The sequence below is a fragment of the Rhinoderma darwinii genome, chromosome 5 (assembly GCF_050947455.1).
Source record: "Rhinoderma darwinii isolate aRhiDar2 chromosome 5, aRhiDar2.hap1, whole genome shotgun sequence".
NCBI lineage: Eukaryota > Metazoa > Chordata > Amphibia > Anura > Rhinodermatidae > Rhinoderma > Rhinoderma darwinii.
Genome location: NC_134691.1, coordinates 150,365,773 through 150,391,804, shown reverse-complemented (window position 1 = coordinate 150,391,804; position 26,032 = coordinate 150,365,773). Strand labels below are relative to the sequence as shown.

The 26,032-nt window shown below is 45.3% G+C and overlaps 1 protein-coding gene across 1 annotated transcript in view; it reads left to right on the top strand.

The window, feature by feature from the left end:
• Positions 1 to 26,032, top strand: part of SYCP2L (synaptonemal complex protein 2 like) — a 344,080-nt gene that overhangs the window by 254,752 nt on the left and 63,296 nt on the right. Inside the window, exons 32-33 of the mRNA XM_075828429.1 lie at positions 12,885 to 12,979; positions 13,422 to 13,521. Of these exons, the coding sequence (XP_075684544.1) occupies positions 12,885 to 12,979; positions 13,422 to 13,521 (195 nt within the window). The remainder of the gene's footprint in view (positions 1 to 12,884; positions 12,980 to 13,421; positions 13,522 to 26,032) is intronic.

Genomic DNA, 26,032 nt, shown 5'->3' with positions numbered 1-26,032 from the left:
TCCTTGTAAATATTACAAATTTCTATGTTTCAGAAAAAAAGGACATTTTAATTTTTACAGACTAATTACAATATATTTAGCGAAAAACCTGTGTGGTCAAAATACTTACTATACCCCTAAATAAATACCTTAAGGGGTCTAGTTTTCTAAATTGGGTCGTTTATGGGGAGTTTCTATCGTTCTGGCAGCTCAAAGCTTCTCCAAATGTACAGTGGGGCCTAAAACATTTTCAAGCAAAATATGAGTCCTGAAAGCCTCCGAGTGCTCCCTTCCTTTTGGGTCCTGCCGTGTGTCCAGGCAACGCATTAGGGCCACAATGTGGGTATTTTTGAAAACAGGAGAAACAGGGTGATAGATTTTGTGGTGTGTTTCTTCATTCTCATGGTCGCTTTACAAAGAAACTGATCAAACTGATACTTTTATGAAAAAAAGTGAAATCTTTTTTTTTTTTTTTCCACCTGCTATGTATTATATTTAACAAAAAACTGTGGGGTCAAAATACTTACTATACCCCTAGGTAAATACCTTAAGGGGTCTAGTTTTCTAAATGGGGTCATTTGTGGGGGTTTCCATCACTCTGAGACCTGTGAGCCTCTGAAAACCTGGCTTGGTGCAGGAAAACAAAATGTACTTCAAAATTTATAAAATTATTATTCAATTTGTAAGTCCTCTAAATTGCTGAAAATTTATTTTATTTTTTTAAAAGTGCTGCCAAAATAGAGTAAAGAGATGGAAATATATATTTAATTAAAAAAATTGTACAGTATGTGTGTACATATGTGACATATTGCAGTTAAAAATAGGGAAAAATGGTAATTTTTACAAAATTTCTTCAATTTTTCTATTTTTTAATTAATTTCCGCAAATTGTATCAGTCTACTTTTACCACTAAAATAAAGTACAACATGTGACGAAAAAACAATGTCAGAATTACTTGGATATTCAAAACTTTCACAGAGTTATTCTCTGATAGTCAGACATACCAGATTTGACAAATCTGGCTTGGTCATTAACCCCTTAAGGACGCAGCCTAGTTTGGGCCTTAAGGCTCAGAGCTCATTTTTCAAATCTGACATATTTCACTTTATGTGGTAATAACGTCGGAATGCTTAAACCTATCCAAGCGATTCTGAGATTGTTTTCTCGTGACAGATTGGGCTTTATGTTAGTGGTAAAATTTGGTCGATATATTCAGTGTTTATTTGTGCAAAATTTAGAGAAAATTTAGAAAAAATAGCATTTTTCTGAATTTAAATGCATCTGCTTGTAAAACAGACGGTTATACCACCCAAAATAGTTACTAGTTCACATTTCCCATATGTCTACTTTAGATTGGCATCATTTTTTGAACATTTTTATTTTTCTTGGACGTTACAAGGTTTAGAACATAAACAGCAATTTCTCATATTTTCTAGAAAATTTCAAAAGCCTTTTTTTTAAGGTACCTGTTCAGTTCTGAAGTGGCTTAGAGGGGCCTATGTATTAGAAACCCCCATAAAACACCCCATTTTAGACCCCTTAAAGTATTCAAAACAGCATTTAGAAGTTTTTTTTTTAACCCTTTATGCATTTCACAGGAATTAAATCAAAGTGGATGTGAAATTTGCAAATTTCATTTTTCTTTCTGAATTTCAATTTTATTCCATTTTTTTTCTGTATCACAGAAGGTTTTACCAGAGAAACACTACTAAATATGTATTGTCCAGATTCTGCAGTTTTTAGAAATGTCCCACATGTGGATCTAGTACGCTCGTGGAATAAAACACAAGCTCTAGAAGCAAAGAAGCACCTAGTGCATTTTGAGGCCTCTTTTTTATTAGAATATATTTTAGGCAGCATGCTAGGTTTGAAGAGGTGTTGAGGTGCCAAAACAGTGGGAATCCCCCAAAAGTGACCCCATTTTGGAAACTACACCCCTCAAGGAATTCATTTATGGTTGTTGTTACCATTTTGACCCTAAGGTTTTTACTCAGCACGTATTTGAATTGGGCTGTGAAATTAAAAAAATGACTTTTTTCCAATAAAATTTAATTTTTCATCAACATTTCTTATTTTCACAAGGAATAAAATACCCCATTTTGTTGCCCAATTTCTCCTGAGTGCAGTAATACCCCATTTGTGGCGATAAACTGCCGTTTGGGCCCATGGGAGAGCTCAGAAGGAAAGGAGCGCTGTGTTCTTTGGAGTCCAGATTTTGCTGGATTGGTTTTTGAGTGCCATGTCGCATTTGCAGAGCCCCAGAGGTATCAAAGCAATGGAAACCCACCAGAAGTGAGCCCATTTTGGAAACTACACCCCTCAAGGAATTCATTTATGAGTGTTGTGACCATTTAGACGCCATAGTTTTTACACAGAATTTATTTGAATTGGGCTGTGAATTAAAAATATTTTAATTTTTTCCAATAAGATGTAGTTTTGGCTCAAAATGTCTTATTTTCACAAGGAATAAAATACCCCATTTTGTTGCCCAATTTCTCCTGAGTGCAGCAATACCCCATTTGTGGCGATAAACTGCGGTTTGGGCCCATGGGAGGGCTCAGAAGGAAAGGACCACCATTTTGCCTACTGGGGATTTCATGGTGCTAAGTCAAGTATGCAGAAGCCCCTGAGGTACCAGTACAGTTGAAACCCCCAAGAAGTGACCCCATTTTAAAAACTACACCCTTGAGGCATTCATCTAGAGGTGTAGTGAACATTTTGACCGGAGATATACACCCCATAAACTGTAATGTGGGTTCTCACGGGTATGGCAACACCTTCAATGTGGCTGTTATCAGCTGCCTGGGCACGCAGCAGGACTCAGAAGGGAAAGATGAGGGGGATAAGCTGTGCGGAGTACATCAGGGTAAGTAAAACTGGGGTAGATTAAAAATCAAGGGATGTATGATACATTTTAAAACACTCTTTCATACAGAGCCTTAGTTTTTCGGGACACGTGTCACATTGGTATATTGTGTCCTTCCTTATCCCCCTCTTATAAAAGATTTTGCACCTCTTTTGACTTTTTCCCTTCTTGCCAGTTTGGGGAACTTCTCGGTATGATGTGCACGGCCAGCTTCTTATACCACACCGCATGGCGCTGTAGGGCTTCGGTACTTGATCTGACAAGTCCACCCCTCCCATGTAACTATTGTAGTCCAGGATGCAGTCTGGTTTGGGGGTCTCTGTACTGGTACCTCGTACAGGTACATGGGTACTGGTGTGGCATCTCTCGTCTTGTACTTGACACACAATATGTTGCTGCTAGATTGTGCCCTGCTCTCACCCCTTCTTGTTTGCCCAAGCAGAGTCTTAGGGAGGCCTCTCAGATTTCTTCTAGCAGTGCCGCATGCCGCAGGACTGGAAGCGAGGCAGTTGAAGAGTGGGACGCTGGTATAAATGTTATCCAGGTAGAGGTGGTAACCCTGGTCCAGCAATGGGTGCACCAAATCCCACACAATTTTTGCATTAACTCCCAGTAAGGGGGGGCATTCTGGGGGCTGAATACTGCTGTCCTTCCCTTCATATATCCTAAATTTGTAGGTATACCCTGATGCACTCTCGCACAGCTTATACTTCACACCATACCTTGCCCTCTTACTCGACAGGTACTGGCGGAATTGAAGCCTCCGTTTAAAATGTACCAAGGACTCATCAATAGAAATACAATTCCAGGGGGTGTATGCTTGGGAAAACCGGGCACTGAAACGGTCTAATAGGGGTCTCTGTTTATACAAACGGTCAAAACTGGGGTCATCTCGGGGTGGGCACGGCTCATTATCAGTATAATGTAAGAAGCGAAGTATAGCCAATTTTTTTTTAGGTTACAGTTCAGTTCTGAAGTTGCTTTGAGGGGCCCATATATTAGACACCCCTATCAAGCACCCCATTTTAGAAACTAGACCCCTCAAAGTATTCACAACAGCATATAGAAAGTTTATTAACCCTTTAGGTGTTTCACAGGAATTTAGAGCAAAGTAGCGGTGAAATTTACTTTTTTTTTTTTGTCAGAAAATCCTTTTTATACCATTTTTTCCTATAACACAAAAGGTTTTACCAGAGAAACGCAACTTAATACTTATTGCCCAGATTCTGCAGTTTTGAGAAATATCCCACATGTGGCCCTAGTGCGGTAATGGACTGAAGCACCGGCGTCCGAAGCAAAGGAGCACCTAGTGGATTTTGAGCCCTCCTTTTTATTAGGCACCATGTCCGGTTTGAAGAGGTCTTGTGATGCCAAAACAGTGGAAACCCCCCAAAAGTGACCCCATTGTGGAAACTAGATCCCTTGAGGAATCCATTGTAGTTTTCTTGGGGTGCATGCGGCTTTTTGATCTTTTTGATCTTTAAGTGGCGCGGTGACTAAAAAAACAGCAGTTCTACTATTGTTTTTTATTCTATGTTTTTTTTTTTACAGCGTTCACCGTGCGCTATAAATGACACATTCACTTTATTCTGCGGGCCGATACGATTACGGCGATACCAGAGGTTTATAGTTTTTTTATGTCTTATGGCGTTTGTACAACAAAATACGTTTTGTGAAAAATCATTCACTTTTTGTGTTCTCATATTCTAAGAGCCAGAACTTTTTTATTTTTCCATCAAGAAAGCCGTGCGAGGACTTATTTTTTGCGTAACGAAATGTAGTTTCGATCAGTACCATTTTTAGGTGCATGCGACTTTTTGATCTCTTTTTATTCCATTTTTTAGGAGGTGAAGTGACCAAACGATTGTGATTCTGGTACGATTTATTATTATTTTCTTTTATGGCGTTCACCGTGCGGGATAAATAACGAAATAATTTTGTAGTTCAGGCCGTTACGGAAGCGGCGATACCAATTATGTATAGTTTGTTTGTTTATAGATTTTTATTAATAATAAAGGACTGATAAGGGAAAAGCGGGGATTTTTACTTTTATTACTTTTAAAACTTTTATTTTCTTATTTTTACACAACTTTTTTTTTTAACTTTTTTACTTTGTCCCACTAGGGGACTTGAGGGCAGGAGGCCCTGATCGCTATTCTAAGGGTATGTGCACACACACTAATTACGTCCGTAATTGACGGACGTATTTCGGCCGCAAGTCCCGGACCGAACACAGTGCAGGGAGCCGGGCTCCTAGCATCATAGTTATATACGATGCTAGGAGTCCCTGCCTCTCTGCAGGACAACTGTCCCGTACTGTAATCATGTTTTCAATACGGGACAGAAGTTCCACGGAGAGGCAGGGACTCCTACCATCGTACATAAGTATGATGCTAGGAGCCCGGCTCCCTGCACGGTGTTCGGTCCGGTACTTGCGGCCGAAATACGTCCGTCCATTACGGACGTAATTAGTGTGTGTGCACATACCCATACACTGCACTACATACGTAGTGCAGTGTATTAGAACTGTCAGCTACTCACTGACAGCAAGCATAGTGGGTCCTGACTCTGTCAGGACCCACTAGGCTTCCGTCGATGGCATAGCCGGACGCCATTGTTTGGTATCCGGTTGCCATAGTCACCATCGCCGGCCGCTATCGTGTAGCAGGCTGGCGATGGCAGCTTAACCCCTAAGAAGCAGCGATCGCTATTGAACGCGGCTTCTGAGGGGTTAATCTGCGGGGACCACCGCGATCGGTCCCTGCACATTGAGCTGTGATAGCCTGCTGTCGGAAACAGCAGCTATCACAGCTCATGAACGCGCGCCGCGCGAACGGCGCCGTGTTTACTCCATGACATACTATTATGTAATGGAGCGCGAACGATGCACTTACCATGACATAATAGTATGTCCTGGAGCGTTAAGGGGTTAAGGTACAAACATGCCCGGTCATTAACCCCTTCCCGCAAAATCACGTACAGTTACGTCATGGGAGATGGACAGTTCCCGCATCTCCACGTAACTGTACGTCATGGAGATGAAGCTGGCTCAGGAGCTGAGCCAGCGACATCAACGCCGGGTGACAGCTGTATGTTACAGCTGGCACCCTGAGGTATCGGCCAGGACCGGAGCTAGCCTCCGATCCGACCGATTAACCCCTCACATGCTGCGTTGAATAGCGATCGCAGCATGTGAGGAGTTTATAGCCACCGGCGCCCCAGCAACGTGATCGCTGGGTTGCCGGTGGCTGCAAAGGCGATCGGAGGGCTAATGCTTACCTCCCGGTCCGCCAGCAACGGAATCCTTCTATGCCCCGTCGGCGGCGGGGCCCGGAGGCTTCCGGTACCATCGGCAAGATGGCGCCGGCTCAGCTTCCGGCTCAGAAGCTGAGCCGGCGTCATCAGCAGTGGGTGTCCGCTGTATGTTACAGCGGACACCCCGATCTATCGCCAGGAACCGGAGCTAGCTCCGATTCCTGGCATTAACCCCTTGGATGCAGCTATCCATTGTGATCGCTGCATCCTAGAGGTTTGTAGCAAATCGGCAGCCTTGCCACGCGATGGCAAGGCTGGCGACTGCTACCATGGCAACAGGAGCCCTAACAATGGACTCCTGTCTGCCATTTACGTAAGCTGATTAGGCCCCGCCCAGAGGCGGAGCCTGATCGGCTTGCTGTCAGTGAACAACTGACAGTTCTAATACATTGCACTACATAGGTAGTGCAATGTATTAGAACATCAAACAAACTTTTGGACCTTCAAGTCCCCTAGTGGGACTAAAGAAAAGTGTCAAAAAAAGTGTCAAAAAAGTTAAAATAAAAGTTTCAAATAATAACACAAAACACAATCGCCCTTTTTCCCTTATCAAGTCATTTATTATTGAAAAAAATAATAAAGCCATACATATTTGGTATCGCTGTGACCATAACGACCTGAACTCTAAAAATATTATGTTATTTATTCCGCATAGTGAACGCCGTAAAAAAAATAACTACAAATTACTGACAATTGCTATTTTTTGGTCACTTTGTCTTCCAAAAATTGAAATAAAAAGTGATCAAAAAGTCGCATGTACCTAAAAATGGTACCTATAAAAACTATAACTAGTCTCGCTAAAAACAAGCCCTCATACAGCTCCGTCGACGAAAAATGTAAAACCGTTATGGCTCTCACAACTTGGCGACAGAAAAAATCCATTCTCTTTACAAAAGTTATTTTATTGTGCAAAAAGTTGTAAAACATAAAAAGTGCTATAAATTAGGTATCACCGGAATCGGACTGACCCGCAGAATAAAGGTAACATGTAATTTATAACACGTGGCGAACACTGTATAAAAAGAACTAAAAAAATATGCCAGAATTGCTGTTTTTTGGTCACCTTGCCTCCCAAAAAAAAAGGATAACAAGTGATGAAAAAGTCGCGTGTACCCCAAAATGGTACCAATAAAAACTACAGCTCGTCTCACAAAAAAAAAACAGCCCTCATACCACTACGTCTATGAAAAAATAAAATTAGTCAAGGCACCAATAAGCCAGGAAATAAAAATATGCAGTTGTGCCGGCCCGAGGGGAACGTTTCTTCTGTTTCAAGTGGCGAATTATCAATTAAAAATTAGGGATCCAGGAAGGGGAGGGTCCAAACATATCTGCTGGAAGTGAGGGTGCCCGTATTATACCAGGACAACACTTTCCCAGCAAAATTCCCCAAACTTCAAAGGTGCGGAGTGCGGACCAAAAGGGGGATAAGTAAAGACCATTAATTAGTGCGACACCGGCCTGTGCAGAAAGGATTGTGTCACAGCATAACACACATCTATGGATTATTTTATTGGTGTAGTTTCCAAAATGGGGTCACTTCTGGGGGGGGATACACTGTTTTGGTCCCACAGGGACTTTGCAAATGCGACATAGCGCCCAGAAACCAATCCAGCAAAATCTGTACTCCAAAAGCCAAATGGCGCTCCTTCACTTCTGTGCCCTGCTCTGTGCCTAAACAGCAGTTTATGACCACATATGTGGTATTGTCATACACAGGAGAAGTTGCTTTACAAGTGTTGGGGTGCTCTTTTACATTTATTTGTTGAGAATATGAAACATTTTCAGCTAAAACTACGTCTTATTGAAGAAAAAGGATTTTTTTATTTTCACTGCCCAATTCTAATAAAATCTATGAAACACCTGTGGGGTTAAAATGCTCACTACACCCCTAGATGGATTCCTCAAGGGGTGTAGTTTCGTGAATCAAGTCACTTTTGGGGAGTTTCCACTGTACTGGTACCTTAGGAGCTTTGCAAAAGTGACATGGTGTCAAGAACCCAATCCAGCAAAATCTGTGCTCCAAAAGCCAAATGGCACTCCTTCTCTTCTGATCCTTGCCGTGTGCCCAAACAGCAGTTTATAACCACAAATGGGGTATTGCCGTACTCCAGAGAAGTTGCTTTACAAATGTTGGGGTTCTTTTATTCCTTTACTTGTTGAGAAAATGAAAAATGTTGAGCTAAAGCTACGTCTTATTGGAAAAAAAGGATTTTTTTTATCTTCACTGCCCAATTCTAATAAAATCTATGAAACCCCTGTGGGTTCAAAATGCTCACTACACCCCTAGATGGATTCTTCAAGGGGTGTAGTTTCCTAAATGGAGTCACTTTTTTGGTGTTTTCACTGTTTTGGTCCCTTAGGGGCTTTGCAAATGCGACGTGGTCTCCGCAAACCATTCCTGCTAAATTTGAGCTCCAAAAGCCAAATGGCGCTCTTTCCCTTCTAAGCTCCGCCGTGTGTCCAAAAAGCCGTTTATGACCACATGCGGGGTATTGTTTTACTCGGGAGAAATTGCTTTACAAAAGTAGTGGTGCATTTTCTCCTTTTAGTCCTTGTGGAAATTAGAAAAAATTAGCTAAACCTACATTTTCTTTGAAAGAATGTAGATTTTCATTTTCACGGCCTACTTCCAATAATTTCTGCAAAAAACCTGCGGGGTCAAAATGCTCACTATACCCCTAGATAATTTCCTCAAGGGGTATAGTTTCCAAAATGGTGTCACTTTTGGGGGATTTCCACTGTTTTGGTGCCGCAAGAGCCTTTCAGACCCGACATGGAGCCTAAAATATTTTCTAATAAAAAGGAGGCCCCAAAATCCTCTAGGTGCTCCTTTGCTTCTGAGGCCGGTGCTTCAGTCCATTACCGCACTAGGGCCACATGTGGGGCATTTCTAAAAACTGCAGAATCTGGGCAATAGATATTGAGTTGCGTTTCTTTGGTAAAACTTTCTGTGTTACAAAAAAAATAGATGAAAAATGAATTTCTGCAAAAAAAAAAAAGAAATTTGAACATTTCATATCTACTTTGCCTTCATTCCTGTGAAACATCTAAAGGGTTAAGAAACTTTCTAAATGCTGTTTTGAATACTTTGAGGGGTGAAGTTTTTTAAAACGGTGTGACTTATCGAGGGTTTCTAATATATAAGGCCCTAAAATCCACTTCACATCTGAACTGGCCCCTGTAAAAATAGCCTTTTGAAATTTTCTTGAAAATGTGAGAAATTGCTGCTAAAGTTCTAAGCCTTGTGATGTCATAGAAAAATAAAAGGATGTTCAAAAAACGATGCCAATCTAAAGTAGACATATGGGTGATGTTAATTAGCAACAATTTTGTGTGGTATTACCATCTGTCTTACAAGCTGATACATATAAATTTAGAAAAATGCAAATTTTTGAAATTTTTCGCTACATTTTGGTGTTTTTCACAATTAAATACTTAATGTATCGAGCAAATTTTGCCAGTAACATAAAGTCCAATGTGTCACGAGAAAACAATCTCAGAATCGCTTGGATAGGTAAAAGCATTCCGGAGTTATTACCACATAAAGTGAAACATGTCAGATTTGAAAAAATTGGCTGTGTCCTGAAGGCCAAAACAGGCTGTGTCTTGAAGGGGTTAAGGAGTTAAGGTTTAAAATAGGCTGGTCATTAAGGGGTTAAGCAAACACAAACACTGCCTTGTAGTCTTATTGATAAAAAGTATGTCTGTATGAAAAGCTTTTTGATTATTCAATATAGTGAAAGGTGTTAAAATATTTGTATTGCAGGATAATCGTTTTTATTATGGCTTTCATTTTTATGGATAAGATGACATCTGGACATTAAAGCTTGGCTACTCTATTGCATATTTATTAGCCTGTTAGTGCTGTCAGAAAAAGGCTGCTTATGATTAGAGGATTATTACTGTGACCACATTTCCCAATACATGGAATGATCGTACCTTTTTCCAGAAGGAATCACTGAGCATGTTGCCAATTATCCAGTTTTAGCTCAAGAACTGCAATATATGTGACTAGTTTATACAGTTGGATTGCTCTCCGCAAGAAAAACAAAATAGCAGTTTTGCAAATATATCTTTTAATCCCTTGAAGCCCAAGCCATTTTTCATTTTGTTTTTCACTCCCTGCCTTACAAGAGCCATAACTTTTTTTTCTTTTTCTGTCAGTGGAGTGGTGTGAAGGCTTATGTTTTTTGCAGGAGGAGTTGTAGTTTCTTTTGGCACTATTTAAAGTACCATATAATATACTGGGAAACGAAAAAATATTATTTGTGGAATTGGAAAAACTGATTCCTCCGTTGTTTTTTGGGTTACATTTTTCCAGCTTTCACTATGCGGTTAAAACGACCATTTAACTTTATTCTACTGATCAATACGATTACGGCGGCGACTTTTTGATGTATGTATGTGTATATATAAATGTATGTATGCGTATATATAAATGTATGTATGTACACTACCGTTCAAAAGTTAGGGGTCACACAGACAATTTTGTGTTTTCCATGAAAACTCAGACTTATATTTATCAAATGAGTTGCAAAATGACTAGAAAATATAGTCAAGACATTGACAAGGTTAGAAACAATGATTTTTATTTGAAATAATAATTTTCTCCTTCAAACTTTGCTTTCGTCAAAGAATGCTCCATTTACAGCATTGCAGACCTTTGGCATTCTAGCTGTTAATTTGCTGAGGTAATAGGGAGAAATTTCACCCCATGCTTCTAGAAGCCCCTCCCACAAGTTGGATTGGCTTGATGGGCACTTCTTGCGTACCATACGGTCAAGCTGCTCCCACAACAGCTCTATGGGGTTGAGATCTGGTGACTGCACTGGCCACTCCATTACAGATAGAATACCAGCTGCCTGCTTCTTCCCTAAATAGTTCTTGCATAATTTGGAGGTGTGCTTTGGGTCATTGTCCTGTTGTAGGATGAAATTGGCTCCAATCAAGCGCTGTCCACAGGGTATGGCATGGCGTTGCAAAATGGAGTGATAGCCTTCCTTATTCAAAATACTTTTTACCTTGTACAAATCTCCCACTTTACCAGCACCAAAGCAACCCCAGACCATCACATTACCTCCACCATGCTTGACAGATGGCGTCAGGCGCTCTTCCAGCAACTTTTCAGTTGTTCCTCGTCTCACAAATGTTCTTCTGTGTGATCCAAACACCTCAAACTTTGATTCGTCTGTTTCCAATCTTCCTCTGTCCAATGTCTGTGTGCTTTTGCCCATATTAATCTTTTCCTTTTATTAGCCAGTCTCAGATATGGCTTTTTCTTTGCCACTCTGCCCTGAAGGCCAGCATCCCGGAGTCGCCTCTTCACTGTAGACGTTGACACTGGCGTTTTGCGGGTACTATTTAATGAAGCTGCCAGTTGAGGACCTGTGAGGCGTCTATTTCTGAAACTAGAGACTCTAATGTACTTGTCTTGTTGCTCAGTTGTGCAGCGGGGCCTCCCACTTCTCTTTCTACTCTGGTTAGAGCCTGTTTGTGCTGTCCTCTGAAGGGAGTAGTACACACCGTTGTAGGAAATCTTCAGTTTTTTGGCAATTTCTCGCATGGAATAGCCTACATTTCGAAGAACAAGAATAGACTGTCGAGTTTCACATGAAAGCTCTCTTTTTCTATCCATTTTGAGAGTTTAATCGAACCCACAAATGTAATGCTCCAGATTCTCAACTAGCTCAAAGGAAGGTCAGTTTTATAGCTCCTCTAAACAGCAAAACTGTTTACAGCGGTGCTAACATAATTGCACAAGGGTTTTCAAGTGTTTTCTAATCATCCATTAGCCTTCTAACACAATTAGAAAACACAATGTACCATTAGAACACTGGCGTGATGGTTGCTGGAAATGGGCCTCTATACACCTTTGTAGATATTGTATTAAAAACCAGACGCTTGCAGCTAGAATAGTCATTTAGCACATTAACAATGTATAGAGTGTATTTCTGATTAATTTAATGTTATCTTCATTGAAAAAAACTGTGCTTTTCTTTCAAAAATAAGCAAATTTCTAAGTGACCCTAAACTTTTGAACGGTAGTGTGTGTATGTATAAATATGTGTGTGTATGTATAAATATATGTGTGTGTGTGTGTATGTATGTATGTATGTATATGTATATATATATATATATATATATATATATATATATATATAAATTTTTATTTTTTTCATGATTTTTTTTTTATAGTGCGAAGGTGACCACAAAACAGTGACTCTGTTTTTTTTTTTTGTTTTGTTTTTATTTACTTATGACGTTCGCCGTGTGAGTTAAATCTTATATAGTAATAGTTCTGAATTTAACTATTTAAAAAATATATTATTAGTCCCCCTAGGGGATTTGAAACCCTAATTGTCAGATCGCCGGTACAACACACCTCAATACTAATGTATTGTGACTTTTACCGGCTCCTATTTAAGCCCTGCCAAAGGCAAAGTTTAAAAGGAGCAGAAAGATGGTGGACTTGGGGACCTTCATTATGCCCCTGGGTTGCGATGACCACGATCGCTTTGCAGGGGACTGATGGGCTGTCAGAGGCAGCTTAGATACCACGGTCGCTATTGACCACAGTCGAAGTCCATAAAAGTCCATAGTATAATATCAAAAGATATATATATATATATATATATATATATATATATATATATATATATATATATATATATATATTATGATTTGGCGCTCACTAATTATTTTTTTTTTTTCTTGGCTTCAGACTAGGTATAAAAGGATGGAAGTTAGGGCTCAGGATGTGCTGGCAACATCTCATTTGCATGTCACTAATTTAATGAATCAGATACAACAGAGCAAGTAAGTGATTAAGCAGTAGAGTGGATTCAGTGCATACATATTCTGACCCCTATGCTTTTGTGGGTAATTTGTCTTGTTCATCTCTATCATTGGTATAGCCAGATATGTCTGATCTTAATCTTTCCAGCCATTGAAATCACTGGCGATCAGCTGTTAAAGCAGTGATAATCGGGATCACGTTTTTCCTTCTTTCCACTGCAGGGGAAGTGTGATGTTACGTGGCGTGGCGCTCATTTCAATTTATGGATGACTATGTAATATATGGTCATGCCAAGTATGCCAGAATGTCAGCCACTCCTAGCATCCGTTCTCCACTGTGGCTTATAAAGAGGGTTTCCACTTCATAAAGTTTTTAATAACTTTCATAAAGTGTACAATTATATTTCGTGTTAGTCACAACCTATGAGTTTTTTTTTTCTTCCCCTTTTTTGTCTAATTCCAGTTTTCAGAAATTAGATAATTTTCGCACAATTGTAGCAAAGGAACTCTCTAGTCTTGAGGCTGAAACACAGGCTTTGAAAGATCTGGAGAAGGAGACTTTGGTAAGCACTACTGATACACACAAATACAAAGCTTGTAAAGTTGTTAAAAAGGGCTGCCAATGTAATTTTTAAAAAAAAGTATGGCTGTCTTTCTAGAGGTTCTTATAACTGGAAATATGTAGGAAAGTAGCATTCATGGAGGCAGATATTTTTTCAGTTATTGTTAGTCTGTTTCCTACAATAACCATAGAAAGAACCCTCCTTTTCCCACGACTTCGGTTAGGGTCAAATGTACTCGTCTGGCCCCAGGACTTTATTGCCTCTAGGTAGCCCAGTTGTTGTTTCTCTGGATAACTTCAGCGAAATGGGAATCGGACAAATGATTTGGATGGCGAAGATACATTTGCTATGAAAAGCAGCTGTAAAAGTATAAAGATACCTTACAGAACCGGTAGTTAGGGGGGTCGTCAGTCAAACCAAGATTCGGTAACTGATGTAGCATTGCTGGGTACGTAGTACAGGAAAATCAAGTTTCCAAAACCTATTTTTTTAGGGACCAGTTCAGTTCTGAAGAGGCTTTAAGGGCCTTATATATTAGAAACCCTTCCATAAGTCACCCAATTTTAAAAACTGCACCCCTCAAATTATTTATTAAGGGTACTTATGCCAGAGCGCCGCGTTTTCACGATGGCGCTTTGGCATAAGATGGCGCCCCCGGGAGGCGCTTAAACTCTGTGTACTCAGCTACGGAGGTAGCTGAGGCCTTAAAGCACAGACCGAGGACCGTTTAAAAACAGCGGCGGTTAGTTCTCGCTCTTCTCTAACAAAATATATTCTGTGAGAGAAGAGAGAAATGGTCAAAATAAGGGCCCAGCCCCCCGCACCAGATCAGCAAGATGGCGTTACGGACTGTCACGTCACAATGACAGAACACATTACACTACGTAGGTAGTGCAATGTGTTCTAGCAGCGATCAGAGATGGAAGTCTAAATGTCCCCTAGTGGGACAAATAAAATAAAAAAAGATAATAAAAATGTTTTAAAAAAAGTGTCAAAATAAGTTATAAGTTACATAAACAAAAAATGCTCTTTTTTCCCTAGAAGTCTTTTATTATAGGAAAAAAAATGAACACATTTAAAAAAAAAGTACACATTTGCTATCACCGCGTTCGTAACGACCCCAACTATAAAACTATAATATTATTTTTCCCGCACGATGAACACAAAATACGTTTTAAAAAACCCCCAAGAATTGAGGGGGCGTGGCCTAGCTGACTATGTGAGCAGACGTCTGTGTGCTGAGCTCATTTCTTCACTCTGGAGACGACGCTTTATTGATCCTGTACTTACCTGCCTTCGTCCGGTGACTTGGAATGGTGAAGATCGGCCCTGCTATGCCGGCACAGGCTCTTGAACGGTTCGCGCGCAAGTCTGGGAAAGATGGCGCCAGTTCTTCCTCTGCTGTGGAGGCGGATGCCCACATGAAAGTGCCCTTGGCTGCTGAGTCGTCGGACATTACGCTGCAGCAGCTCTCTCTCACATTGCTGGAAGCCATCACCTCCTGCCAAACCACTCTTACCGGTATGATTGAGGAAGTGCGTGTTGATCTCGGTCTCCTCTGGCATGATGTCCAGTCTCTGAGGGAGCACACTACGGAGGTTGAGGCGCTTGTCTCTGATGTGGAGGACAGATTTTTGCCACTTACTGTGAAGGTGGATGATCTGGCAGCGGCGGCGGCTGCCTCCTGTAGGCTCAAGGCGGACGACCTTGAGAACCGCCTTCGTAGGAACAACGTGCGGGTGGTTGGACTGCCGGAGCGGATGGAGGGTCAGCACCCGGAAAGGTTTGCTGAACGCTGGCTGCGTGAATTGTTTGGTGATGATGCCTTCTCTCCGGCCTTTGTGGTGGAAAGGGCCCCCAGGGTCCCGACTAGGCCTCTACCTCCCGCGGACCTTTTCTCATGAGACTCCTCAATTGTAAAGACCAGGACAAGATTCTGGCTATGGCGCGAAGCAAGGGCGATATTTCTCTGGATAGTTTGCGTGTATCCTTTTTTCCGGACTTCTTAGCTGATTTACAAAAGAAAAGGGCCTCATATACAGCAGTTAAGAAGAGGTTGAGGGAGGCTGATCTCCAATACTCCATGACCTTCCCTGCCCGTCTGCGTGTGCAATGGAGGGGCAAAGCCCACTTTGAATGCCCTGCTGAGGTCTCCTGGCTGGATAGCCTTCTGCGGGCCTCGGCTCATGGTCCTTGAGCTGTGATTTTCCTGCTTTATCTCTGCCTGATTTTTGTGTTCTCTGGTCCGCAGTGATTCCCTTTTTTTCCCTAATGTATGCTCCTTGTTCCTCTGCGGGCTTTTCCATTTTACCTGCTGTGTGACCTGCTGATCTTCATTCTTCTGTACTGGATCTGTGAGTACTTTCCTGTGATCTTCAGATGGATATTGCCTCAGCGACCCTGTCGCATTTTAGTTACAATCCTCATGTTGAATTTTGGGATCCAAACCTATTCAGTTTGGGAACTAGTATAGGTGGGATGGGGGTGGGTTGTTGGGGGGAAGCGGGTCTGTTTTTGTATCTTACATTGTGCATCTTATTTGGACATGTGCTATACTTTTCTATGTTCTATGAGATTGTTTTCTTTACACTGCATGTATACAGTTATATGACTGTGCGCATGCCACCATCCTGCAAAGGCCAGGGGGGGGGGGGGTTTATCTATAACCCTTAAATAATTAGACCGACACCAATTTCCTTTTAACGTGGGTTGACTCGAGGGTCGGCCACAGCTTTATTTATTATTTCTTTATTATCCAATTTCCACATAACTTGTTAACCGTTTCATACCCGTATGCCAGCCTGCCTAGGGCAGGGCATGTAGGTCACTTTCCTTATAACAAAATAACGCCTGCTGTGACATATGAACACCCCAACACTCCACCATCTTCACCACCACTTAGCCAGAACCATATCATCCCCATCACACGCAGTACTAAATTCCAAAATAGCACCAATCGTCCTAAACCGCTCATGAAACTAACCGGGTAACTTGTCCTAAGTACTTTCTTTGTCCCCCACCTTTTTTTTTTTTTTATATAACAAGTCGATCCCGTGAGGCACTCACAACCCAAACCTAGGGAGGGAGGGTGGGACACGCAAACGGCAAGAAGAGGAAGATGGCCGCCCTCCGCCGTACTGCTGCCCTAGGCCGATCCCTTCCCAGTCCAGTGGAAGGAGACGGGGGGATCACGTCCTCCTGCCGGTCTTGCAATAGCTGCTGCGCGGGACCTAACTGTGCCTGCGCCACCCGATTAGGGGCCTCTGCCCGAACTCGCTGGGTACCGGAGGGAGACAACCGCACCGGCGGCCTAGAGCGACGCCCAGAACGCCTCGCGGGGAGCTGACTGCTTCCAGGAAGTTCGGGTGCCACGGTCTCGTCTAACAGAGACCGCAGCCATACCGAACCCTCATTATGCAGGCGAAAGCGGATAAGTTCCTCTAACTCTTTCCGGTTCATGTTCCCGAGGTAAGTTTACTCACCACCGTGGACACGCAAACGGCCAGAAGAGGAAGATGGCCGCCCTCGGCTGACTTAAGAAACCTTTGCCATGAAGGGAGGGTCCCCCGACCGCAGCCCGCCTCCGGAACGCCCATAGGGGCGGGTCCTTATGTCCCCATTACGATTCCTTACACACACTACGCTGCTCCCTGCTCTCCCCGCCCTGTCCTGCCTGTTAACCCCTTTAACCCCCGCTGTGCCGCACAGTCATGAGCCCAGCGGCTAATACGCCTGAGGGCTTCCAGGACTGTGCGCATGCCACCATCCTGCAAAGGCCAGGGGGGGGGGGGGTTTATCTATAACCCTTAAATAATTAGACCGACACCAATTTCCTTTTAACGTGGGTTGACTCGAGGGTCGGCCACAGCTTTATTTATTATTTCTTTATTATCCAATTTCCACATAACTTGTTAACCGTTTCATACCCGTATGCCAGCCTGCCTAGGGGAGGGCATGTAGGTCACTTTCCTTATAACAAAATAACGCCACGAGGAGGATGCGCATTCTCAACTGTGCACCCCTCCTCCCCCACGACCCCCGGTCAACCTGAACAAAGCCTCCTCCATGCCATCCTGGATACCGGACAAAAAGATGTCCAGCCCAATATCCGTGAGGTGCACCCCATCCGGCAACAGTAAACATCTATTATCCCCTTCCAACTGCCTATGCCGAATAACAACCCCCCCACCAGCTCTGACATACCTCGAGACCCTGGTGTTCAACAGGCGCCTCCCCCTTTCGATAGCGTTAAGGTCACGTGCTCCCGCCCATTCCGCCCGCGGAATCACCTCAGACCATACTAAAACCAACTAGGAGAAGAATGACGTAAACCTTTCCAAATCAGACTGAATCAACGCTATCAGCTCGCCCAACCGCACCGAACACAGGTCATTCCCTCCAACATGTATCACCAACACAGTAGGAGCCGCCCGCTGCCTACTAATCGCCACCACTTCAGGTAAGACATCCAGCCATCTTAGTCCCCGAACTCCTCTCCAGTGCACATCAGCTCCCAGGATCCCCAACGAAAGACCTCCTGGCCGTATAGAAGCCCGCCGTTCAGCCCAAAAAACATAGGAATGGCCGATAATCCAAATAACCGGACGAGGACCTGCAATAAACATAGTATTAATGTAAAATCAAATCCGGGCGAATATAACCAGCAAAACACTCAGAACGCCAGCGCCCTATGCGCCGCACCTCCCCATCGGGCAAACCCAACTCGCTGGCCGTAGTAGCAGCACCTATCCGGAATGAGTGAGTACCAAACTCCTTGGGGGGAAACCCAGCCCTGGATAAGGCGGACCTGAACACCGCCGTGAACTGGAACCTGGTAAGAGGTTTGCCATCTGCATGGGCTAGGAACTGGGCCCCAGGCAACCTGGCCCGCGCGTATTGTGAAATGGCTTGTACCGGGCAAGCCGGCCCAGGTACCGGCCGCAGAGAAATCCAACAACCCTTCCCAAACGTATCTGTCTTGGACCTTCGTATGCGAAAACGGACGCCGGCACTAGCCAACACTACGTCGTCAGCCAGCAGGCCCCCATGGCTACCAATTCGGAAATGCGTAGGGCACCGAAAAAGGCCAATACAAACGCCGCAGTGAGCAACTTAACTTCAAAGGGAGAAGAACAAACGACAGGCAACTCCTGTAACAGTTTTATTAGGATTGGGTAAGAGACCGGGCGCCTCGACTCGCGCCTGACTGCGGACTTCTTCCATCCCTTCAACGCCTGTGTTATGAAAAAGGACTTGGTAACATCCGGCCACGCGCGCAATTTAAAAAAGGACAAACCCGAGAGTCGCCGCTGCGCTATCGCACCCGAAACCCCTTGCTGAAATAATTTCGCCAAGTATGACAACACGTAAGACTTAAGATCAGCCGCGTCCGGCCCCAAGGGGCGCTCCCCCACCACCTCCAGCCACTCGTTCCACGCCTTACCATATGCTGCCCAAGTGGATGGTGCGAGCGATGCTCTCACAAGGGGGGTCAACTGAAGTCCATCATCTTCCACAACGAGTCCGGGCAGCTGGCCCCTGCCGAGTCCGCCTGTGGGCAAAGTGAACGGAACGCCTGCCAATTAAAACGCGACAAAGCATCAGCAACCTTATTACAAACACCGGGAATATGCCTGGACCTGAAATTGATGTTGTGTTGGAGGCATCTTAAAACAAGACGCCTGAGCAACACAACCACCGGGGGAGAAGAAGAGGTTAAGTGATTTACAGCATGAACAACACTAGCGTTATCTGACCAGAATACCACTGATGAATTAGACATTCTCTCTCCCCACAGCTCAACCGCAACTATGATAGGAAATATTTCGAGGAGCGTCAAATTTCTGCACCAGCCCCGATCACGCCACACTGGAGGCCAGGGAGAAGCACACCAAGATGAACCGAGAATAGCGCCAAAACCAGCACAACCAGCGGCGTCGGTAAACAACTGAATCTCGTGGCTGGATACCGGGGGGGTACGCCAGCACGTTCGCCCATTATAATCAGCTATGAAATTTACCCACACCTGTAAGTCACTCCTCAGCCCTGCAGTAATGCGCACATAGTGTGTAGGAGACCGAGCCCCAACCGTGGCTAACGACAACCGACGCGAGAAAATACGGCCCATGGGCATGACCCTACTTGCAAACGCCAACAAACCCAATAATGACTGAACCTGCCTTAGCTGCAACTTTTCGGCCGCTATGGCCGCGGACAGGTGAGACCTCAATTTTGAGACCTTGTCCGCCGGCAAACGGAACACCATCTGCACCGAATCAATCTCGATTCCCAGGAAAGACAAAACCGTAGTAGGTCCCTCAGTCTTTTCTTCCGAAAGGGGAACGCCGAATCGCCCCGATATACTGCGAAACGAATCAAGCAACGATTGGCAACGTGTCGAACTGGCGGGGCCTACGAAAAGAAAATCGTCTAAGTAGTGTGTAGTGTACTTACAACCCGTAACGTCTCTCAGAACCCACTCTAGGAAAGAACTAAAAACCTCGAAATAATAACAGGAAATGGAGCATCCCATAGGTAGGCACATATCATAAAACACTTGCCCTTGCAACTGGCAGCCGAGTAAGTGATAACAATCAGGGTGGACCGGCAGCAATCTGAACGCGGATTCCACGTCGGTTTTAGCCATGAGAGCACCCTGGCCCGCCTGGCATACTAATTCAACTGCCCTATCAAAAGATACATAGGAGACCGCCGCTAGGTCCTTATCTATACCGTCGTTCACCGAATGCCCCTTGGGGTATGACAAGTGGTGTATTAAACGAAATTTTCCGGGCTCCTTCTTGGGAACTACGCCTAAAGGGGAAACCCGTAAGTTAGGGAATGGTAAGACCGAGAAGGGGCCAGCCATCCGGCCCAACTCCACCTCTTTGTCCACCTTGGCCCTGACGACCTCCGGGAACTCAGACGCCGATTTTAGATTTCCCGAAAAAAGGGGCGCCGAGTTGAAAACGAAAGGGATAAAGAAACCGAATGAAAAGCCCGTCCTAAGCAAGGCGGCTTCCCCCATCTTGGGGTACCGGTCTAGCCATCGCAACATCTCTAACACGCGAATTGGGGTCCTCGATCCTACCCGTACTATTGGGACGGGGGCCTTGGGCGCTCCGCCGATTGCACCGCACGGCTGGGTGGGCGGCGCCACAGGATGAGCATTCGTGCTTGAAGTTGCAGGAAGCGTAAAATTTACAGTGTCCCTCATTGAAAAGCCAGCAGGACCCGTTGCGCTTACTGTTGAGGGCCCCAGCCCCCGTGGCTGCAAATGCTGGTGGGGAAGGGGCCCCGGGCTGAAAGGGGCGTTGTGACACCATAAGTCTAAGCTACACATCCGTTGCCTTAGTGTCCCAACCCACCTCCGGTTTTTGTGACATGCGCCTGCGAAACTCCTCATCATAACGCCACCAGGCCGTACCCCCATGAGACTTGTAAGCACTAAAAACCGTATCTAAATACACAAAAAGTTGGAATGATTTTTCCGGGTTATTCTGAGAAACTACACATCCTAACACCGCAAACGCCTGTACCCAATTATTAAAAGTTCTCGCTACTTTGGGCTTGGTCGGGACCCCTCTTTCAAAACGACGTTCCCTGTCGACGGTAGCCGAGTCCACAGACACCAAGGACCAAATATCCACGTACTCATTACGCGCTATTTTTTCCCGGGTATCATCAGATAAATGAGCTCCAAGGGGGGGGGATCCCGCAAAAATACGTATCCCTGAAGGCGGGTAAGGAAGGGCCGGTCATAGACGTAGACGCTTCCACTAGCGTTTTTGGTACCTCCAGCGGTACCGGGGTGGGGAGGGCATTCGCCCCACCCGCCAACAGGGATCGTAATACATTCACAATTTCAAAATCAGATGTGGCCCCCGAACCCCAAGCCCGAAGGCAATCATACTCACTGCGTCCAGAAGCTGGCGCTGGGATCAGAGCCGTTGAAGGCGGCGGTGGGGGAGGAGCAGGTGCAGAGGATGCTACTGGCACCTCTCCCATCCTCGCGCTCGCGGACCTTCGGCGACCGGACGCCCGTGTGCTATGGCGACGCCCGTCATGGCTGCGGCGCCTGCCGTGATGGGACGACCCAGTGCAAGAGCTCGACGATCCAGAACTTGAGGATGAAGGAGTGCGTCTACGTCGCGATCGCCGCCTGCTGCGCCTGGAGGAGCGGCGTCTGGAAGACCGCCGTGAGCGGGATCGCCGAGTCCTGTTGGTGCCCCCTGAGCTGACTGACGACGCCCGCTCAATAACATCCGTAGCCGCAAGACTAGGACCCCCGGCAGTAGGAACGACCAGTGCATCCACAGTAGTCGTGGGAAGAGGCGGCGGTGGTGGTGCCGGTTGCGTCACTCCTGGCGGATCCTGTCCGCAGTGAAAGAAGTCCTCCTCACTGTCACCTACTGAATCGCTGTCCGCCACATCCAATGGGGGGGGGTGACGTTTCATGCCACCCTCCCGTAGCAGCGCTAGGTGGGATGTGCTGCAGGACTGACCCTCTGGTGCTGTTTCTAGTTCCCATCCCACGACCTGTTGGAAGGAGAGTCGCTGCCGGATTAGCCTGTGTACACCCCAGCGGCGGCCGTACTGCTGCCCTAGGCCGAGCCCTTCCCAGTCCAGTGGAAGGAGACGGGGGGATCACGTCCTCCTGCCGGTCTTGCGATAGCTGCTGCGCGGGACCTAACTGTGCCTGTGCCACCCGATTAGGGGCCCCTGCCCGAACTCGCTGGGTACCGGAGGGAGACAACCGCACCGGCGGCCTAGAGCGACGCCCAGAACGCCTCGCGGGGAGCTGACTGCTTCCAGGAAGTTCGGGTGCCACAGTCTCGTCTAACAGAGACCGCAGCCATACCGAACCCTCATTATGCAGGCGAAAGCGGATAAGTTCCTCTAACTCTTGCCGGTTCATGTTCCCGAGGTAAGTTTACTCACCACCGTGGACACGCAAACGGCCAGAAGAGGAAGATGGCCGCCCTCCGCTGACTTAAGAAACCTTTGCCATGAAGGGAGGGTCCCCCGACCGCAGCCCGCCTCCGGAACGCCCATAGGGCCGGGTCCTTATGTCCCTATTACGATTCTTTACACACGCTACGCTGCTCCCTGCTCTCCCCGCCCTGTCCTGCCTGTTAACCCCTTTAACCCCCGCTGTGCCGCACAGTCATGAGCCCAGCGGCTAATACGCCTGAGGGCTTCCAGATCTTGATTGCTCTGCTGCAGGTTTTTGGAGCGGGATGCGTAGCTATGTATTGATTTACTGTCTGTTGTTCTGTTATGGCTAATCCACTGCTTAATTGTTGGTCTGGAATGTTAGGGGCATGAATAATCCGCTTAAAACAAATCTTGTGTTCTCCTTTATGCAACCTCGCTCTCCTGATATTGTGTGTTTATTAGAAACTCATCGTATGCCGCAGAACATCCCCTCCCTGAAGAAAAGATGGGTGGGTTGCTTGCATAGCTCTTGTCACTCTTCCTGTTTGAGGGGGGTGGTGGTGCTTGTGCATAATACCCTTCTCTTTGAAGTCACGACTGTCCAATCTGATAAGGAGGGGTGTTATGTGTTTATAGCCTGTACTGTAGACACTTATCGTTTTAGTCCTGTTATTTGTATACATTCCACCCCCTGCTGATCTGTCTGTTCCTGACACACTGAAGGATCGTTTTGTTCGGGTGCGCGAGGGGGGATGTCCTGGAGGGAGGCCGGTGCTGGGGGTGTGGCTGGATGCAGTAGGTTGGAGTGATATGTGGCGGCATCTCCATCCTCAGGAATTGCTGTACTCCTGCTACTCACCCACTCATCGATCTCTCCTGTATTGACAATATTTTTTGTACTCCTCGTACTATGCGTAGTGTTGCTGACATCCAGTATCTGCAGAGAGGAATATCTCATCATTCACCCATATTTCTCTCCCTTGATGTTGGCTTGCCTCCTATGTCTCGTAATTGACGATTTCATCCCTTCTGGTTATCCCAGTTTCCTGAGCCTGATATAATTACTGACCAGCTCACCACACTGTTTGTCACTAATCCGCCTCCTGCTGATAATCTCTTGACTTGCTAAGGCCTATTTGAGGGGTTGCCTTAGGTCTTCGATTTCATTTGTTAAGAGGCAGACGTGGGAGTCGGAGGAATGTGCGGCGGATAGGTTGTCTGAGGCAGAGCGAAGTTATGTCTGATCCTACTCTGGCTCATTTTGGTACGTGGAGAACTCTGCAGAGAGCTTATAACCTCCTTTTGAATGTGAAGGCTGAGTGTTGCCAGTTTTTCTGTAAGCAACTGTTTTTTGAGTTAGGCAATCAGTCTAGTAAGCTTCTTGCATATATGGCTAGTACATCCACTGCCCCGCCCCCCATATTGTCCATTAAAGATGTTAGTGGGAATGCTGTCACCTCAGTTTCTGGCATATCTGATGAGTTTTTCGGCAGTATTATTCACACCTTTATACCTCGACTCTTACTGTATCTCCTGCTGCCATTAAGGCCTATTTACAGCCCCTTACATGCCCGTCCCTTAAGTCTACACAGATTGAGGCCCTTGATGCTCCCCTTACTGTGGACGAGATTGCAAAGGCTATCTCCCTCCTTCCTTCGGGGAAGGCTCCAGGTCCTGATGGCCTCCCCCCCAGATGTTTATGCCCGTAATTCAGGAGGTATTGGTGCCTCAGCTCCTGGCTACTTATAATGCGGGGTTTTTGAGGGGATGTCTTCCCCCTTCAATGTATGATGCCACCATAGTTGTCATTCCTAAGCTTGATAAGGATAGTGGGGAGTGTGGGTCCTATAGCCCGATCTCTCTTATTAATTTGGATAGCAAAATTTTGGCTAAGGTCTTGGCCCTAAGGTTAAACAAGGTTATTCTTGACAATACATGATGATCAAACTGGGCTTTATTCCTACCAAGTCTACCTCTATAAATCTTCGAAGGTTCCATATACATAACTCTGTGGTGCATGATTTGGTTGGGGATAGTCATGGTTTCACTTGATGTGGCAAAGGCCTTTGATTCCTTGGAATGGGAGTTCCTTTTGGGCATGCATGGAAAAATTTGGTTTTGGGAATGTGTTTTGTAAGTGGGTGCGACTTCTCTATGCTTCACCTTCTGCTAATGTGCTTACTAATGGGGGTTTGTCGGGTACTTTTTCTCAGTTTAGGGGTACTCGGCAGGGCTGCCCCCTGTCTTCTTTACTATTTGCGCTAACTATTGAGATGTTGGCCCTTTAATCTTAGATCCTCTGGGGAGGTCCTTTTGCTCACTTGCGGGGGGACTGCCTCGTAGTTTGCATTGCATGCTAATGACTTGATCCAGTTTTTGCAAGATACTCCGCATTCTTTGATGACTGCTATGTCTATCATAGATGAGTTTGGTTGGAACTCAGGCCTCCGTATCAACTGGGGAAAATCGGTGATATATCCCTTGGATGGGGCGCGCCCGGATGTGGCGGCCCGGGGCCTCCCTTTGCAAGTGGTTCCTACTTTCAAGTATTTGGGTATTATCATTGCTTCTACTCCTGCTGATTGTATACGGTTGAATATCACCCCTCTTGGATGGGTCCGCGATAAAACTGCATCGTGGCGCAGGCTCCCCTTGTCACTTGCTGGGCGGGTTCAATTGGTTAAGATTCTGATTTTGCCTAAACTTTTATATACTTTTCAGCACACCTGGACTCAAAATTCCAAGGTCCTTTTTTGCCACGCTTGATCGCATATTGACAGCCTTCCTTTGGACGGGGCTCCAGAGTTAAACTTAGTTTGGAATTGTTGAAACGTCCTACAGCTCTGGGGGGTTTTGCTCTTATTTTTTTCTTGTATTATGTGGCCTCTCAGCTGAGATATCTGGGTCCCTGGCTGTCAGTTGGGATCTATGCTGGGGATGAATGTTTTCTGGGGGGAGTGTCGGACCTGCTCGTGTACCTTGAGGGGGGAGCTTTGGTGTCAGGGTTTTTACTCACTCCACTGCATCGAGTGGCAAAACAGGTGTGGACAGCGCTTAAACTATTTGGTATCACGGGACCCCTTGTATCTTGGCGCTTATGGCATAATCCCATGCTTCGTGAGCTGCATCAGCTTGACAGTGCTGAATTCTGGGAGGACCTCGGTGTTATCCACTTGAAGCATTTAATTAAGGATGATTTATGGTTAACCTTTGAGCAATTGCAACATAAATATGAAATTTCCCCTGGGTCCTTCTACAGGTATCTGCAGCTCCGAAACGCCATCACTGTGCAATTTCCAGGGTATCCTCATCATGCTCTGCAGACACTTGAGATTGTTTGTTTGTTTTCTACTAATGGCAGGCTTGGACGTATGTAATGTATTTACTCCTCTTTGGTACAGAAAACCTGTTCTAGATGAATCCCACCTGCTAAAGCGGGTTGGCTGGGAGTTCTTACTCTCCTGTCCGATGATGATTGGGAGAATATCTTGTCTTCCCATCTGCTGGTCTCGCCGGCTGCTAACAGATTCACGCAACTCTATATCACTCATCGTGCCTACTTGACACTGACACA